The sequence below is a fragment of the Equus asinus genome, chromosome 22, assembly GCF_041296235.1.
Source record: "Equus asinus isolate D_3611 breed Donkey chromosome 22, EquAss-T2T_v2, whole genome shotgun sequence".
Lineage (NCBI taxonomy): Eukaryota > Metazoa > Chordata > Mammalia > Perissodactyla > Equidae > Equus > Equus asinus.
In genome coordinates this window covers 42,356,740-42,376,772 of record NC_091811.1, presented here as the reverse complement: position 1 = coordinate 42,376,772, position 20,033 = coordinate 42,356,740, and the positions used below count along the sequence as shown (strand labels likewise).

The 20,033-nt window shown below is 36.6% G+C and overlaps 1 protein-coding gene across 1 annotated transcript in view; it reads left to right on the top strand.

Annotated features, from left to right (window-relative positions):
* The window catches only part of CPNE8 (copine 8), a 209,546-nt gene that overhangs the window by 14,448 nt on the left and 175,065 nt on the right, over positions 1-20,033 (top strand). Inside the window, exons 2-3 of the mRNA XM_014868145.3 lie at positions 12,248-12,288; positions 13,695-13,741. Of these exons, the coding sequence (XP_014723631.1) occupies positions 12,248-12,288; positions 13,695-13,741 (88 nt within the window). The remainder of the gene's footprint in view (positions 1-12,247; positions 12,289-13,694; positions 13,742-20,033) is intronic.

The window sequence follows — 20,033 nt, the reverse complement described above, 5'->3', positions numbered from 1 at the left end:
AAGTCCATGGAGATCTTCCAAATCCTGTCCTAGCTTTTCAGCCTCATCTCTTTCTCTCTCCGTCCCATGACGCTCTCCCTCCCCACTGTCCTCTCTAAACTCTAAGCCATTTCAGACCACTTGCATTTCCTGAGAGAACCATGATGCTCATGACTCCGTCCTCGTGGGAGTAGTTCTGCCTCAGTCATCTCACTTGATAGACTGTAATGATAGTTAGAGCATAACCCTCACTATGAAGACTTTCCCTGATCCTTCAGCTAGAATTGACTATCCCTTCTTTTCTGTATCTGTAATGAATTTATTATATGCGTTCCACATTTTGCTGCACATATTTGTTTACAAATATCTGTCCCCTTATTGGAAAATAAATATTCTAGAGCCAGGAGCCCATGTGTTCATATCACAGTCCCAACATCAAATCCTTTTTCTGTCACTTAGTAACTTCGCGCTTGTTGAATAAACATTTGAAAGTGTATCAGACAATTATTAAATTATAAGTTCCCATAGGACAGGAACTGTGTCCTATTCACCTTTGTATCTGCTTAGTATCTAGTCCAATGTTTTGCATACAGAAAGTGCCTAATAATTATTCATTCAATGTATAGTTGAAGAAAGGAAAGTAGAGCATCCCAGGTGAATGCGAACCATGACTGGAAGGCAGAAATGCAGGGAAGAGCGTCACGTCTGTTCCTGTGTTTATGCCTTCCAGTCATGGTTGGCATGAAAAAAATAAAAAAATATCACTTGTATAAAGACCGGATGAAGGAGATGTGGCTGAACGATTGCATATGCCTGTTTCACTTTGTTATTTTTTAGGATTCGTATAACTATATGTAGCATGGGTTCACAGTTGCGACTGAGCTGGTGTTTTTTTGGACCTTGAGTGTTTTTGAGAGGGGGCAAATTCCTGGTCTAATCATCTGTGACAAGGATAACAGATGCATATTAGAAAATTATTCTCAGTCTCCCTATCTCAGCTGGTCATTTGTGCTTACAAACAAATTTCCTTCCCAGATTAATCCTTCATCTGTTTAAATTGTGTTGTTGATTCTGCAAGGCTCAGATTGCTTTTAGGGACATTTGAATTGTTCAATCATCAGTGATCCAAAGAAATTACAGAAGATATTATTTAAAATCTGGAGGACAAAGCAAAATAGCTATCAACTTGGCCTCACCTTTATAGGCATGTTATTTTTCTCATTGGCATAGCCTATGTATTGATTGATAAATCTTAAAGAGAGCTGACTCAAGACAACCCTGCATATAGATGAAGATTTTCTTTTGAAATCTTGGGCCCAAAGATGCATTACCTCTTCCCCACATAGAAGCAATATGTTGCTCAGTAGCTAAGAGACAAAGAAACAATTAGAAAGCCTAGTCGTGTGACCAGTAATATATTTTGGGAGTGGTGCTTGGAAGGCAGCAACATCTGAGCTGATGTTGGGCAGAGTTGTGTTAGCCTTCAGCTTTCTGCTTTGTGGTGATTGGTGGACCTATCACACTCATCAGCTCTTGGTTTTTGGCCAAGTGATTGTCACCTACAGATGCTTCCTGCGTCGACTCTGGGAGAAGTAATAAACCCTGAAAGGCTGCTAATCTAGCTGCTTGTTTAAAATATGTGGAAGCTCATTGCCCACCCTGTTGTTAGCAAGTGAGCTGAAACTGGTTATTGCTTTTAGAGTAGACAGGAGAAGGGATTGAGGAAAATGATGACACGCAATCTCGAATGTTGTAACATGCTCAGGGAAATGTGTAATGTGTTAAGGAGCAGAGCACAAATTTAGAGATTGAAAGATCTGGATTTAAACTGCAGCTCCATATAGTACCAACTATGAGAGTTCAGGTAAATTAATTAATCTCTCTGTGCTCTGGTTTATAAATGGGGATGGAAATTCCTTCTCACATACTGTAGTTGCTATGAGGATTGTATGATATAAAATCAAAGTATTTAGCAAGTTCCTGTCACTTAGCAAGGAAATCTTATTTTTAAAATGACATTCAACAGAAATAGTTGGACAACGGTGGATCACATCATGAAGACAGTGGAGGCTCTCTAAAAAAATCTATAATTTAAAAAAAATGCTACACGCTTGTTGTAAAAACACACAAAAAACAAGCCAAACAGCATTGGAAAGGACAAAGGAGAATGTACAAGTCACCCCAATTCCACCCAGTGTTAGATCACACCAACTAGATATCTCTCTGTGCATTTATTTAGATATGTATGCAAGGCGTGTATCCACTAATATCCATGTTATGATGACTTAGATAAGGTGGACACAATTTTTCCTTGGATTGCCCACTTCAGATATTAATACCTGAACCTGGCTTCCTCTCTGCAAGCCTGGTGCCACCTGCCTGGAGAGCAGGAACTCAAATGCACCTCTCTAAGCGAAAGATCTCAGCTGCCATGCTGGTAAATCCCTCTTCCTTTCTCTGCTTCCACAGAGCCCTTGCTGCTGTTGTTAAATTGTCACTGTTGACGTGCCGCTGGAAAGTTGCAGTGATGCCCTTTTGCTACAGGGCCTGGCATGTGGTCTTGCTACCTGCTGCCCCCTGGAGCCCTGCTCACTGCCTCGTGGTGGTCATCTCTGTTGACTTACCAGGGTTTTGTGGTTCTCTTCTTGTTTTAGTTTCCCAGAGTCAGCTATGTTCCTGACTCTGACATTTTATCTATTATCTATCATCTATGTAACAATTATATTTTAACTTTAATTACTGTATCATTTCTGTATTGATGTTTCCAATGCATTCATTATCAAATAAGTTCATATTTTCTCTGGGCCTTCTATAAAGCTTAGAAAGTATTCTTCATGCCAAGATTTTCAAAATAGTATCTTACATTTTCTTCCATTTGTTTCTAATTGGTTCTGGTTGATGTTATATTTTCTGTAATTTACTTTAAAATATTTCAGCAGAGACAGTGTTGTACAGATCTGTTTGTTAGACTGTAAAGTTAAACCTGAAGTATCCTAATCAGGACAAGGTAATCAAGGACATCACCTTGGATGTGATGCAGTGGTATTTGAAGTCTAATCGGGAGTTCACACTCCAGAAGTGGCTACTCTGGACTGTTATACTATCTTTATCCTTGATCAGCTCCAGAGGGTTTTGTAATTACTCTGGATGTCAGAAATGACTTTTTAATTTACTGGTGAAATGTATGGTGATCAGATATGTAGATTGACCACATCACACCACTAGATGGTTATAATAAGACAGACGATAATAAATACTGGAGAGGATATGGGGAAATTGGGACTCGCCTGTGTTGCTGGTGGGAATGTAAAATGGTGCAGCTGCTTTCAGAAACAGTTTGGCAGTTCCTCCAAATGTTAGAGATAGAGTTACCATGTGGCTCAGAAATTCCATTCCTAGGTGTACACCCAAGGGGGATGAAATCACGTGTCCACATAAAAACCTGTATGCAAATGCTCATGGTAGCATTATTGATAACAGCCAAACAGTGGAAACAGCCCGAATATATATCCAATGAACAAAATGTGGTATATCCATGCAAGGGAATATTATCTGGCAATGAAAAGGAATGAAGTACTGATGCTTGTTACAACATGGAAGAACCTTAAAAACGTCATGCTAGGTGAAAGAAACTAGTCACAAAAGACTGTATATTGTATGGCTCCATGATTTGAAATGTCCAGAGTAGGTGAGTACATGAAGACAGAAAGTAGGTTAGTGGCTAACAAGACCTGGCAGAGGTGGAATAGAGAGTGACAGCTAATGGGGAACAGGGAGTTTTGGGGGGCACCTGTGAAAATGTTCTAAAATTAGATAGTGGTGATAGTTGCACAACTCTGTCAATAAACTATAAAGCACTCAAGTGTACACTTGAAAAGGGTGAATTTTATGGTATGGGAATTATATCTGAGTAAAGCTGTTATAAAACAAGGTATGCAGATTGGCTGGAAATATTGCACAGGTGAACAGGGCATACATACCTAGTGAGTTCTGTGATTATGCCGTTTAGGGCGGGCTCTTGGCCTAAGGACTCCTTGAGTTGGGGGTAGGCGGGGCACGGAATGTTTAGAGGATTCTCTAGACTGATTTGACCAGAAGGCTAGATGAATCTCGCCACAGAATATTGTCATATCTGCCTTAAGGTGCTGTTCGGAATGCCTGAAAGCACAGAGGACTGGAACTTCTTTAAGCTTATAGAGCACATTGTGTGACTATTTTGGGTCCTGCTTACTAATGAATGTTTGTTTCTTTGGCAGAATTTGGTCTGAGAGTTGCTTTCCTGGTAACCTAGCATTTGGCAGCAAGGTTATAGTGAAAGAGGGCTACATAGCCCTCACACACTTCAGCAATGCAAGGCAGCAGATGACTACCAGAAAGTCCAAATTGGATAGGACAGTTATTAACAGTTGATAAAATTATTGACCTGTGTGTTCTCATCATGCCTTCAATCACTTTACTTAATTGTTTTTTTAATTTTGAAGGCTTTTATTAGTTAATTCTCTTGTCTTTTTGTATGTACAAAATTAAATCTTCTGCAAGTAATGATAATTTAATTTTTCTTTCCAATACTGTCTCATTTTTGTTTTATATCTTATTGCCTAGAACTTCCAAAGTGATGCTGAATGATAACAGTTCATTTCATTTTGTTTTCAATAATGTAGACAAATAGTCAATATGACCAATACAAACATCAAAAATCAATTACAAATTTACAGAAATGCACCTTAAGCACTTACTATTCTTGTGACTTTGGCCACTTTATTTATCCTCTCTGAATTTTATTGTGTCATCTGGAAAATGGTTTCTGATAATAATTGCTGCTTGTTAGGATTATGGCAAGGGTTAAATGAAATGATTTACTTAAAGTCTCAGCACAGTAGCTGATACTCAGCTCAGTAAATAGACAGTAAGTGCAGAATTTGTGACATAGGTTCACCTTAGTTAAATTATGGCACATGCTGGAGGGAATAATCAGTTCTACTTGCCCAGGGCACAGGAATGGGAGGCTGAAAGAGGAATTTGTATTTCCAAGCAGGAATGAGTTTGGTGAGGAAATTTAAGGAAAAGGGGATGCTAGGGATAAAATGTGAGTATGGAAATATGAGGCAATATTAGCTTATGAGACTGAAAAAATCTGAAATGTCTGGAGCTGTCTGTGACGTGGAATATGGATAGAGGTGCAGCTGGAGAGAAAGCTGGGGTCAGAATGTGGCAGGTTTTTAGGGCTGTTAAGGAGTCTGGAGTTTCTGTGGACAATGGGTTGTACGCAAGGGAGCTGTTTGGCCAGGTTTTGCTATGGAGAACTTTTCTCTTGGAGGCCTCTTGACGAATGTACTGAGAGACAGGAGGCAGGAAGCCCAGTTAAGAGCTCTAAGGTCTGGGAGATAGTTGAGACTAGGAAGCAGAAGCCAAAGTGGGGAAGGCATTAGGGAGAGGGAAAAGGGAAGATGGCTCTGGGGTCCGGGGTCTTGCTTGGAAGAAAGGTGATTTGGACAGTGTTGCTGTGTTAGTTTCCTGTGGCTGTTGTTACAAACTGCTACAAACTTAGTGGCTTGAAACACCGGAAATTTATTCTTTCACAGTGCTGGAGGCCAAAAGGTCTGGAATCTGTGTTGCTGGGCTGAAACCAAGGTGTTGGTAGTGCCGCTCTCCCCGTGGAAACTCTAGTGGAGAATTCATCTATTCCTTGCCTTTTCCAGCAGCTGGTGGCTGTGGGCATACTTTGGCTTGTGGCTGCATCACTTTAGTCTTCATGGCCAGAGTCTACAGATCTCTTGGGGCTCTGTTCACATATTGTTTCCTCTGTTTATGTCAAAGCTCCCTCTGCCTTCTTCTTATAAGGATGTATGTGATTGCAGTGAGGGTTCACTTAGATAATCCAGGAAAATCTCATTTCAGGATCCATAATTTAATCATATCTGCAAAGACCTCTTTTTCCTAGTAAGGTCACATTTATAGATTCCAGGAATTAGGACCTGATATGTTTAGGGGACCATTATTCGGCCTTCCATGGTTGCTGTTTACTGAGATAGGAAATAGAGGAGCTACAACACTGGAGAAAAGATAATGAGATTAGTTTTGTATATGGGTTTTAATTTTTTAAGACTTGTGTCCTGTTCTCCGTCTCTGTTTATCCTGCCTATTTTTGTTAACATAAATGTTATGTTTCTTGGGCCAGCTCCAGGGCAGAGTGGTTTCGCCGGTTCGAGTCCTGGGCGCGGACTTGGAACCGCTTGTCAGCCCATGTTGAGGCGGCGTCCCACATACCACAACTAGAGGGACCTGCGACTAGGATATACAACTATGTACCGGGGCAGGGATTTGGGAAGATAAAGCAGGAAAAAAACCGAAAACAAAGGATTGGCAACAGTTGTTAGCTCAGGTGCCAATCTTTAAAAAAAATGTTTCGCTTCTCCAGCTGAAATCAAGGGTTGAGTTCTGTACCTTTTTCTGAAAGCCTGCATCACCCTGAGTTAACCCTACATTACATGAAACCAATGGGTTCTTCCAAATCTGGCATGTCGGATATGTCTGAAAAAGCTTTCCTTTTAGGTAATTTCCAAGACTATCAATCATTGGTGAATTCCTCAGGAGAAACATAAAAGTTTTCATTGTTATTTGTCTTCCCCTCAAATTTCTTTTAGTATCTAAATTAAGTTCAATCCATGCAAAGGTTGAAACTGTATTTTTACCACTGACCTTTTCAGCTCAACAGTACTACTAAATAAATACTTGAAAAAACCAATTTCAGCAAAAACTGAAAAATAGCAAAGTTTATTTTATTCTCGCTTTTTTTGGAGTAATATGTATCATGTATGATAAAGTTCTACTTGTATGTCAGGCTATGAGAGGAAGCTGTTGAGCTGACTTTTTAGTTTATTTGCACAACTTCAAATCTGAGAGTCTTTTCTTATTTTCTTGAAAGCCACATAATCTTAAGTACTTTCCAGTGACCCTCTCCTTCAGAATTACGTGGTATCTTAGATTCTAGCTGACTTTGACTTTTCAGTAAGCTTCAGTTTCAAAATATTTCATCTTTTCATTTCTACAGCTTTTACTTTTTGCCTGTGTTCCATCTGTTTTTCCTTGCCATAGGAATTGTAGTTTCAGGAAAAATATTCTTTTCTTCAATTTGTATGCTAAGTTTCCGAGGATAATGTTTGTTTGATGAATAAAATAAAGAATGAATATATGAGTCAGAGAGAATTAAATATTGCATTCAAATCACTTCCAAAGATGGGGTCAATTTCCTTTCGGTTACTTAAAAAAAAAGTTTTGATTTTCTTGTCTTTTTAAAAAAAACTCTGAAAACTGTTTTGTGTATGTGTGTTTTTAGATATATATATTTATTTTGTGTGTCTGTGCATTTAAATACATATATATTTAAAAATACATATGTGTATTTCTTATATATTTTATAAATCCCACTGACATGGAGCTTATTTACAATTCCAGTAAAGCAGTCATTGCCCAGTTTCTTTAGTTAATGGATTACTTATTAGGGCAAAGGCCCTAAATACCACCTTCCTCTTCTACTCTTCTTTGCATGATAAAACATCGTATCATACCTAAGGTGTAGAAAACAGACGCTTTTGATTAGATGCTGAAACTGTTCATTTATTCGCCAGATTCTTGTTGAGCCCTTGCTTCTGTGCAAGCCAGTGCTAGGTTCTGTGGCTGCCTAAGCAATATTTGGCAAAGACCTTGTGGGTGGTCAGTGGTCCTGAGACTACGCTGAATAAGAGGTAAAAGAATGGCCCCTCATAATTTCCTAAATTTTAGTTAAACCCAGAATCATTTTGCTCATAGACATGGAACAATTTTCAGGGGAGATCTTTTAGTGCAGAAGTGTGGTTCTCTGTTTACATGTGGATTATGCTGGACAATGTTTGTAAAATGATAAGGCGTTGTTTGGCTGTATTTATAGAGTATATTTTTGTTCCTATGGAAAATTAAATAGAACAATTCCACTCCAATATAGCAGGAGAGCCCCTTCCGTGTTGTCTAAGCTCTGCCAGCCACAGTTAGCAGTGCTTTTTGGAACTCCCTTCATACCTTCAATCTGAAGACTTATTCCCTACAAGTATATTGCATGTTTTACTAAATTGGCACTTTGCAAGGTCACAAATAGTAAAATTGTCTTTCCTCTGAAACCGTTAACTTTAAAATTCACAGTGCATACCAAGTAGATTTTCTTTTCCAAATTGCATCTGTGGTAGGATAGTAATATTTACTTCACTTTTAAAGGATTAAAAAAATTCAGTGTTTGCTGTGCTAGCGAAGAATAGTGTTCGTCAGGTGGTTTCATTTACCAAGCAGGAAAGAGCAGCTGACCTGCAACTCACTTACAAATCACTTTTACCTTAAATCATTACCTAATCATGTTATTAGAAGTTCTTATTTTCCACTGATAAAGCCTCATTATATATAATAGAAAAGGATACCTGAATGTTTTAAAAATAAGGTACTTGTTTCAAGATATACATTCGTTTAGATTGTTGTAATTATATACACACACCTATAAATTGTTTTTTCCTAGTATATTTTAAAAAATATTTGGGGTAAGAGCTAACCATTGTACCTGATTTTTTTTTTTTTGGTTGTAGCTGAATCAATTTGACTCTGTTTTTAGGTTATTGTTTCTTCTCTCCATAATAAACAGTTATTTTATATACCATCCAATATTACTACTTATTTCTGTGAGTTTGTCTTCCTTGTGAATTTCAGGCTTCTTGAAATAAGGGAACATGTCTTCAATATTTATTGTATCTTCGGTGTGCAACTTAGGTCTTGGGAATAGAGTATTTGCTTGAAAAATACTTGCAGAATTGCACTGAAGTTTAAAGAGAATTGCTATTTTCTAGTTAGAGAAAGATGAGCCTGAGCCATCCTTTTAAGAGGTTAACTGGCTGTTCTGTACGGGTCTTGGGATGTCAATTGAGAATAAAAACTATAATGGTCAAGAAAACTGTAATATTTTTGTTGGCCGCTCTCTGTGCTTCAGTGCTGATAACTCTGTGGGAAGCTATCTTCAGATTGGAAGGTAACTTCTTGGCCACAAAATCAGAGCAGGCAGGGTTATCAGAGGAGCTAAGTGACCATTGTCATCAAGGGAGGGTAGCTTGGTGCATCAGTCTCTATTGCAAGGGAGTAATATCTGTGAGGGTTCAATAGTAAAGGGGGAGATTCATGGAACCCCTTCTCCTGGATGGTCCAAGAAAGGCGTTATTGAATTCTTGCTTCTCTGCTCTCCTATTTCAGGCTTCATGCGAAATACCTCTTCCGTTAACCCAATATTTCTTCATGCAGGCTACAGTTTAATTGGATGGATCTCAGCTTTAGTGATGCTATTTCAGTCGTACTCTTTTAAGTCCATAGTCCAGGCATATTAATTGGAATTTGAGGATGAGTAGTTACTAGAACAACTCAGGCAATTCACAGATTAGGTTATTTCTTCAGTTAAATTTTCTAACTCCTACTCTGTATTTTTGCCATAATTTCTTTTCAAGAATTTGCTCTTCCTTGTTTTGGCTACATCTAGATTTACAGAATAGAAAGACACATTCAGGATTTTGAAGTCCAGCATCATGTTATAAAATTATAGGCATAAAGTTAGAGGCATAACAGTTAGGAGTAATAGGCTGAAGCAAATGACAACCCCATGGAGGCAAGAGTAGCTTTCCCGTGTAAAAGCTGATGAGGTGTGTGTGTGTGTGTGTGTGTGTGTATGTGTGAGTGTGTGTGTATTTTTTAAAGTGCCTCATACAGAAAAGAAAGATAGTTTTCTGTGCATAAGTGCAGTTAGATTTGCCCTCCTGTCCTATTCTGTATGCAATATCTCTCTTCATATTGGTCTATGGACAGGAACCCATTTTCTTTTATACTCTAGTGGCTCAACCAATAGGTAAAATGGGAGGCCTTTCACATTTCCAACACTTAGGAAAATAAGTTGTTCCTTCTGGACTTCTCCAGACAGTGTGGCATTTTGTAAAGAACAGAGAAATCAGATTCAGAAGAGTTGACTCCATTGGATTATTCTGTCCTGGGCTGTGTGCTTTTATTCATTGTCTCAATCTCTCTGAGCCTCAGCTTAGTTTCTTTTTTTATAAAATGGCCTTTGCAATAATACCTATCTCATTTTACTTAATGTGAAAGTGCTTTGTTTCTAATAGGATATTGGGAAGGTAAAAATCTTGCATTCCTATCATAAATCTAAACTTTATGATGCATTGTGATAATCACTTGTCTTTTGCAGTGTATGCAGCATTTAAGAATATTTGCCTTTTCCAAACTTTTAAAATCATATATGTTTGAGTAAAGTAGTCTTTTGGGAATTAATTCTAGTCAGAGATAGCCTATTCTATTATATTCATATGACCAAAATATAACTGAAATTTATTGTCAAACAGCAATGGGAAAGTTAAATTGCAAATTTCAGGACTAAGTTATGAAGAGTTTTATTTTTCATCATGTAAAGGATCTAAGATTTTTGTTTCTTTGTTTTTGACCTTACCGTTATGTGTTATGGATCATAATTGCTGGAAGAAACATTGTGACCAGTGAAGTCTATGATTAAGAATATTTGTCTTTATTGTTGATAGCAATCCATTATTTTATATTTGTGGTTAAAGATTGTAGGTCTTTTTTAGATAAATAAGGCATTGAAATCTCACTGTTTTCTTTTAAATGTGTATATGACAGTTTTTGAATCCCAACCACGCTGTAAGGGTTTGCACTATCTCTTTTTGATTTTTATGACCTCTGAAAGAAAGAATTGAATTACATTTTTTTAGGACACTTTATGAGCAAAAGTGGGAGACACAGGGAGGGCTGAAATTTCTACTGAAGTGGAGAACTACCTTCGTAAATATCTATCAAAGTAATTTCTCAAGTGGAAATGCTTTGATTTACTGTTTTTCAACCTTTGCTGGAGTCATAGTGTCTGCTTAAGGGGACAGAAGGATTATTTTAATTTGATTTCTGACTAGTGGTCTTTGAATCTGACTTAATACCAAATCTAAATATGTTTGAAATTTTCTCTTCTTTCTAGGAATATTCCAAGACACAATCTCATGTTTTTTGTCTGTGTTGCATTGTTTTGTTGACTATATTTTTGTTTTCTCACTGTACAGTGATTCCATTTCTCACTGTACAGTGAAGCAGTAACTTTTGAGGACCTGAAATAAGAAAGGATATCAGATTGATAAGGAAAAAGAAGGCCATTCAGACACCAAAGGCAGTACAAATAAATACACATGAGTAAGTAGTCCTGGCGGAGGACTAAGACAGCTTAAACATGAGAGTTTTATAACAAGTGTTAAACATGGAAGTGTAATTTAGCTATTATAAATTATTACCAATTAATAGAGGATGAATATGAAGTATAGATTTAACTTTTGGAACCTTCAAGGCATCATTCTAGATAGCCGAATTTTTCAGACAAGGATATAGCTTTAAATGGTCACTTGTTAGGAAAAAAATTAGTTTTAGATGAAAATTTTTCAATAATTGCCTTATTAATCAGAGCATACAGAATTAACTTTTTTTTGATTACTCAGGGTTGTTGTTATGAGCATAAAGTATAAGATTGTAATACTGTCACTGAAGGTAACAGGATACCCCAATATCAGAGGAATCCAGACTTTCACACTTTCTGATTTTCCATTTTTATTCTGTTGTAGATGTGGAAATAGCTCTAAAAAAGAATAAATAGGTGCTGATAATGGTTTCGTAAACCTTTTTAATCTTTTCTTCTATGGAAAAGAATGGTATAACAAGATCTGTACTTTCATCTTAAATTCCCAAACTACAATAGCAACATAAAACTCATCAGGGTTGATGTCACACAGATGTCAATAGATGGTCATTGTATGGACTAATGTGACTGTGGGCTCTGAATCCCAAAGAATTTTGCATTAGTAACTCACAATTCCGGAAACATTCTGATTATCTATATACTCATTAGTCAAGGGATAAAAGGAAACCTAAAACAGTTAATTCTCTCAGAGGGATTTTAACTTTAGAATGTGGAGAGTCTTGTTATCGGCTAACTACCGTGCTGGGCTCAACAGATGAGCCCCCCTGGCTTCTCGAACTCCAGTGATACTCAGTTTGACTAAGTACAAGCAGATCTTTAGCAAACTTTTGTTTAGTCATATGTATGCATATAATATATAGTACATATATAATATATATACACATTTATATATATATTTATATACATCTTTTGGCCTTATATTCCTCTAACGTTTTGTGTTCTATTCAACAGAAATCTTCTCGACAGAGACACATTTTCGAAATCTGATCCAAGTAAGTATCTTTTACTTGCTTTTTCAAACAGTCTACTTATCTTACTTGATTTAGCAAAAATTGTATGAAACTCGTAGTTCTTGTTTAAATATTTGTATTAAAACCTAGAAAGCAAGAAGGGGGATGGTCTCAAGCCCTGCCTTCTTATTTACCTGGGCAGTACTTGGTGTAACGAGGGATTTGGTTAGCACTTTGAGAATAAGGTGAAAATCCAGATGACTCCAAAGTAGGACAGTTCACTTTGAAATGACAGCCTCGTGGTATGGCCATGTGGTAGAAACTGTATTGGAAAGACAACCATATGCACCATAATTTTAAGTGATTGAGTCACAGAGTAATACTTTTCCTTTTTTTTGGTAAATAAAAGCAGTATATAAAGGCATTCACAACTGAATGAAATATATAATATCTTCTTGTATGAGCTGAATTTTTTTTTTTTTTTAGTGAGGAAGATTGGCCTTGAGCTAACATCTGTGCCAGTCTTACTCTGCTTTGTATGCAGGATGCTACCACAGCATTGCTTGACGAGCAGTATTTAGGTCCGTGCTCAGAATCCAAACCCGCAAAACCTAGGCCGCTGAAACTCTTGTGCGAACTTAACCACTATGCCACGGAGCTGGCCCCTGAGCTGAATTTTTTGATTCCTAATTACAGCTAATGAAAATCAGAGGTAACTTGTAAAAGGAAAAAAACAGTTTGAAATAGAAAACAGCAGAATTAATGTATAAATCAGCTAGTGTTTACAAATCTTGTGCTATTTAGAAATCGACACCTGGCAGTCCTCCATCTCTAAAAGTGTGTGAACCAATGTGGTTTAATTACAGGGGAAAGGTTTTGTTAGATGTTAGACGAATTCTTGAGGTAGTCATTGGGGAAAAGGCGTTACAATTGGTGGGTATTAAAAATTCCTGGGGCTTGTTTGACAAATGGTCAGGACGTTTTTTAATCCCTTAATCTTTCCCTCAAACCCTTAATCTCCCCTTTTTTGACTTCCTTTTGTGGTTGACAGGATTTCTTACCTGTTGCAAATTTTAAGGGTGGGAATTGAAAATATGAAATGTAGAGTAACATACTGAAATATTTTAAAGTGTTAAACTATAGTTTTAAAATTTATCTACATCTGTAGTGGAATGGAGATGAAGACGTGAGCAAAGAATTATTATATGTTTATGTGCCAAGCTCTATGCATATTAAGTTCTGAAGATCTGATATAGTTTGTTTTTTGTTTCTTTACAAAAAATTTTAATCAGTTGATGATTTGCTAGCAATTTTCTTGCAAGAGTAAGGCTAGAAGTTAGGAATTAATTTTGATGTTTTTGGACAGCTGAAAAGTAAATTGTATACACATTTGTATCCGATGTTTATAAAAGACAGTTACGTGTATTTATTTTTTTCTTCTTTTGTAGTTTGTGTCTTATATGTACAAGGAGTTGGAAATAAAGAGTGGAGAGAGGTAAGAATTAAAATTTTTTTTAAAATGACTGTGCTGGAAGATATGGTATAAGTTAGTATTTGATGAAGATGATACTTTGCTGTTTTTAGTTGTCTTTTTCAACCCGAAGATTGAATTCTTTTTTTCATTTTATGAAAGTAACCTTTGTGTTTGTTTTTAATAATCCTGAATGTTTGGCTGATTTATGACCTTCTTGTGGAATATTCCAGCTTGAAACTTGTACTTTCCTCAGTCAAAAGTAAACTTAATGTGTTGCAATCTATTATGTAAGTAAAATGTGTTGCAATCCTTAGGAAATTGAAGTCTCTGGACTTAATCTCACTTTGAGAGGTCAATGGCTGATTTTCATAAAATACTGCCTTTAAGGGATTTGAAATGTGGTGCTTGATATCACCTATCATCTGCTTTTTGCCACTTAGTAATTTATTTGAAAATAAAGTAGAAACTCAGTTTTCTAATACAAATATACTTTGTTTAGTGAGGCAAAAGCAAGGAGGCAGAATTGTTATTTTCATTAATTTAATTTGTAGTTTGTGTCCCCATTCAAATGGAAGGATGGTTGCTGGAAAAGAAGGGAGCATATTCAAATAATAGACATTTCCCTCTACTTGTAGTTGCTGGTTATCTCAGGAAGCTAGTGCATCATTTTAATGAGGTTACCGTTTCTGGTGAGATTTCCCTAGTGAGATTCGTGCTATTTGTTGCCACAGATTGCTTTATAGTCAGCCATTTTACCTGTGTGTCTCTGTTGTGAGAGAGAGGGTAAGAAGAGATCATTATACTTTATTCTCAAAACTGGGAGAATAAACCAATTCAAAAATTGTCCCTACTGATAGTGTGTCGGTGGGATACCAAGCCCCACTTTCTCCAATCTAACTGCTTCTGCACATTTCCATGTTGTTATCTGATATTTATCTCAAACTCTGCCTATCCAAATGTAAACTCATTATCCTTACCCCATGTCTGCTGCTTCTTTGCTACAAATATGGCTAATAACATCACCAGCCAAAATATCAAACTGCAATTTCTGCTTCCATCCTTGATTTTCTCTCCCACACCTTCCTCATTTAATCAGTTATCCGGTGTTATGAATTCTCTTTCATTAAAATGAAAAAATTTCAGGTGAGCCATCTCCTTTATTCAGACCCATGTTATCTTTTGTCTTCCCTATTACAACGTTCTCCCCTCCAAATCCTTGCCCTTCCGCTCTCTTTTTCCTCTCTAATTATTCCTTTGGTTATTTTCCTAAAAGACATGCTGTCTCTTGTCATTCACTCTAGAGTTCCCTTTCTCAAAGTCTTAGGACGATCCAGTGGAACTGCTGACTGACTTTAGGTGTCAGGCTAGATGGGGCTGAGCATTTACCAGGAGTGCTCAGAAAATAACATTACTTGAGCCACCAATAAAGGAACTGAGATAAGTATCCATAAGGTACAGGACTAGGCATCTGGGCCATTGCAAATCGCTCATGATGAGGCTTTCCTGTTGCCTAAGCAGCAAGATATCAATTTCTTACTTAATTACAAGGTCTTCATAATAACGATGACTGACTGTTCTGAGCCCTTTAGTTATATTGACTGATTTAGGTTGCACAACAAACTTAAGAGGTAGCTGCTATTATGATCCTCATTGGACACTTGAGGAAACTGAAGCACAGAAAGCTTAAGTGACTTGACCTAAGTTACACAGTCGTAAATAACAGAGTGGGGATTTCAACGCAGGCCATCTGGCTTCAGAGCCCATGCTATTACACCACCTTGCTCTGCAGAATGCTTATCTCAAGCTTCACAGCCTGGTTTTATTAATGGAAATAAGTTCTATAAATTGATCCTTGGGGCTTTGTTCTTACTTTCCTAAGCTTGTCTGAATGAAGGACAAACAGGAAGAGGAGACCTACTATTTAGGGAAAATGACATAATATTAAAATAAAACAGAAAACAATATTTTACTTGTTTATTTTTCCTCTTTGAAGGAGTAGACAGTATTAGTAAGAGGGAAGAAAAACAAAGTAGAAATTGAGAAAGTGATGAGAAATAGGATCCAGAATTATGTTGAGTGGGTAGAAGCAAATAGATGAAGAAAGAGAGATACCAGTTAAGAGGCAATTTCCATAGATGGTGTTTCAAAAGAATTAAAAGTGTTGAGAGTTAGAGAATGATCTGGAAGAATAGAAAGGAAGTGCCAGATGCCAGAGACAAGCATTTTGGAGCTAAAATCCATTATGTTTAGCAGGTAATTAAACTTCCTGGATAAAGGAAAGGGGTAAAAATATGAAACACACTATATATATATATTTAAATCCCCACACAACCATTTGAGAAAGACAGTTTCCTTATTTTTGAGAGCCAGTAAGATGTAGTGGCTAAGGGAGAACACTTGACTTCTCAGTGTCTCTCTTTCCTTATCTGTAATGTGGGGAATGATGGTAATGATTCTAGCTCATATGGTGGTTGTGAGGATTAAATGTGAACCATTGATAACAGTGTCTGGCACATAGTAAGCATGTATGACTAAGGATTCATTGGGAGTCTAGGAGATTAAAAAACTCTTCTAAGGATAACAAAACTAGTAAGTAGCAGGTAAGTAAATTCCTGCATTATAAAATTCTGTAAAATTCATTGCCTAAGCCCAGCAGTTGATGGGAAAATGACCTATGGGATTTACTTGGCCCCAAACCTAATATGAAGCTGTGGTGTTACACAGCTGCTAAAAAGATAATGCAATTTGAGCATGCCTTGATGGATGTGCAGTGCTCACATCAAGGAAGATAATGCTATTATGTTGAGCTATATGTAATTGTCATTTTTGCAGGTCAAAAATGGCTAAATGTTGGCAATTTCATGTGATTCAATCAAATATTGTTGTATGTTAGTCTGGTGGGAGCAAATCTGGAGGGTTGCTTTTCAATTTGAGACCATCAAAATGCCAAGTGTGTATTTAAGGAGGGCTACCATCTTGAAGAAAGGGATAGAAGCGATGCCATATGAGTAAAGGAATGTTTAATTTGAAAAATGCAAAGATTTTGAATAGTCATAATAATTGTCTTCAAACTTTTAAAGTATTTTCACTTAGAAATGGGGGTACACTTACTTGAAGTTGAGACAAAGAAGGAGGAAACAAAGTTTGGCCTAAAGGATGGAGAGACAAAGAGGCATTATATAATCCATTATGAGGAATCCTTTCTGACACTTAGTGTATCTCACAGCAGAATGGGTTTCTTAGAATTGTGTGTTGGAACTATAGTGGATGCCCTGCCACTGGAATTTATAAACGCGAGCTGGACTGATTCATCAGGAAAGAATTTGGACTTGATTGGCTCTAATTTCCTTCAGGTGTGTTATTTTATGATGCTATAGAGTTCACAAGAGTTTTCTAGTAATTTTATCAATTCTTCCAGTTGTCTTTACGTATTGAACACTTTTTTATAAGATAATAGCAAAAACCACTCTGACAGTTACTCTCAGGATATTTGGAATCAGACAAGTGAAACAATATTATAGATACTTTATTAATAATTTTAAATATATATACCCATTTATTAATTGGACTTATATTTATTGAGTGACTATTATGTAGATACAGAGGTGGATACAATTTTAAAATAGACACTATTTCTACCTCAAGGAACATACATGTAGTTGGAGAATTTTACCAGCAACTTCAGTGTGTCTATACAATCAATTTACTAATTTAGCTATGAACACTATGTCAATAATATAGTGGTTGTGTTTGTATTTGAATTTAGATGCATTCTGTCACAGTATGTAGTAACTAGCCATATAATTTTATGTTCTAGGATGAAATAGTTTTGCAGAGTGAGAAAGAATAAAAAAAGAGCTTCAAATATGTTGGAACAAATGCTCCAAATAAAGGGATAGAAACATTATTTAAAATTAATCTGTAGTTGAAATCTACAATTTTAAAATTATATCTCACACTATTAGAATTACCTGCATAGCTTCAATAAATTCCATCTAATGATTCCAAATTATCAAAAACTCTTGAAGTAATTGATCTTTTAAAACTAAAATGATATTTCAGTGCATAATGATTTTGGAGCTAGAAATGATACTTAAGTGCTACAAATTATGAAAATATGAAAACCTCTTAGTGGCAAGTGGAAATAGCAAAGTAAGATCCCTCAGGATGCACACTTGACGTTGAGAGGTTCTGAAAATGTTGCAATTAACTTCTTTGAGTTAAATTTTAGTTATCCATGGGTGATCTATTTTGTGAATTACTTTTAAACACTTAAAATTATAGAGTTGATTCTAGATTCCCTAAGTCAGTGTATGATGAAAGCAAGCAAGCTGAAGTTGTTTATAATCTGCAGTGATCATAGTTTGGAGGCAAATCTATTGCCAAATGCTGATTCCTATAGTTTGACATTGTTTCTGCTTCTGCACCATTCCATTGACATTGAGGTATTTTAACATTTATTCATCTCCATACTGAATAATATATGTATAATATATAAACATATACACACATATTCAGAAAGAGTGAGAAAATTTTTCACGGCTCAGCTTAAATATTAATTTACCTGCTTGTCTTGTCTAACTTTTGCAACTAGAATTTGCTCCATGCATCTTTAAGAGCTCATAACTTCTATATCTTTCTTATGGTCCTGTCACCTTCTACTTTGTGTCATTCAACAAACATTGACTTTTTTTTTTTTTTGCTGAGGAAGATTAACCCTGAGCTAACATCTGTTGCCAATCTTCCTTTTTTTGCTTGTGGAAGATTTGCCCTGAGCTAACATCTGTGCCATTGTTCCTCTATTTTGTATGTGGGTCACTGCCACAGCATGGCTGCCAATGAGTGGTGTAGGTCTGTGCCCGGGAACCGAACCTGGGCTGCCAAAGCAGAGCACGCTGAACTTAATCACTAGGCCGCAGGGCTGGCCCCCATTGAGGACATTTTTGTGAATTTATTTTCTTATGTCTTAGCTTCACTTCCTAACTCAGTGCTCCTTAAAAGTCAAGCTCCTGCACCACAGCATTTAGGATAGGGCTTTGTTCTTAGAAGGTGCTCAATTATTATTTGTTGAAAGGATGAATTTGAGGATACCCTCGAATACGTGCACACATTTAACTATCATGGTTTCAGAAGTTATGAGTTGGAAGAATCCCTTTAGATCACTTGGTACAAAGATTGCATTTTTCATACGAGAACATTTGTGTGGGCTGCTACCTAGTTATAAGAGCTCACTGCTTATTTGGCTGCTCTTTATTGTAAGTTTACGTATTTTGGAGATTGAATTACAGCATCCATTGAAAACATGCTGTTTATCTCTTAAAGCTTAGAAGATACTCATTTCAATCTCTCCTTTTTGTTCTATAGAAATATTAGAGTGGAGCATCCTAAGTTATTGATGCAGGAAAGAGGGAGCTCCCACAGTCTGTAGGCGATCACTGTTGCCAAACCTTGAGGGTGCTGCATGGCTATTGACCGTCTTCACTATTGGCTTCCTGCTGCAGAGCACCTGAACATTTTTGTTTGTTTGGTTTTCTTTTCTCTTTTTTAAAAAAGATTTTAATTGCAGTAAACTGCTGAGCATTCACTCAGTAGAGATTGTATGCCTCTAGTAGACATTCGAAGGATTCTCCCTGTATGTATTGTGACTTCCCCACTGCGACTGACTGAGGGGATTGTAACAGAAGACGTTTGATGAACAGACGTGTGGCATGTGGTTGAAAGACCTTCGTAAAACTAATGTAGTCTATGGAGGGTATAGTCAGTCCTAAGGCATTACTGTTTTAGCACAAATAATGTTGTGTATCTCTAAAGAAAATACTGTCTACATTCATTTGATTCCCAATGTGAGCCATCCCAGTTTTGGAAAGAGAACTGCAGGTTGGCCTCGAAGTTTTTCTGTTTAGAAAAGGGCATAAAATAGTTTTGCAAATATTCCTGGTCATAGATAATTAGAAGTGGTGGCTTAATGTAAGTTGCTCCTAGTTTATAAAGCTAAGTTGAAGTCCATTAGCTCTATCAATATTTTGTGACTGATTGAACAAAAATCACACTTTCAACAGAACTTTGCTCATTCTTAGTTGAGAAACAAATCCAGAATAATTTTGGTCTCTCGAATTATTTTTTCCTGTTCTGTTTTATTTATTTTTTATTTTTTTCAGCTTTGTTGACATATAATTGACATATAACATTATATGAGCTTGTGTACAACATAGTGATTTTATATATTTATATATTGCAAAATGATTACTATAATAAGGCTGTTGAACACACCCATCACCTCACATAGCTTTATTTGTATATACATATATATTAT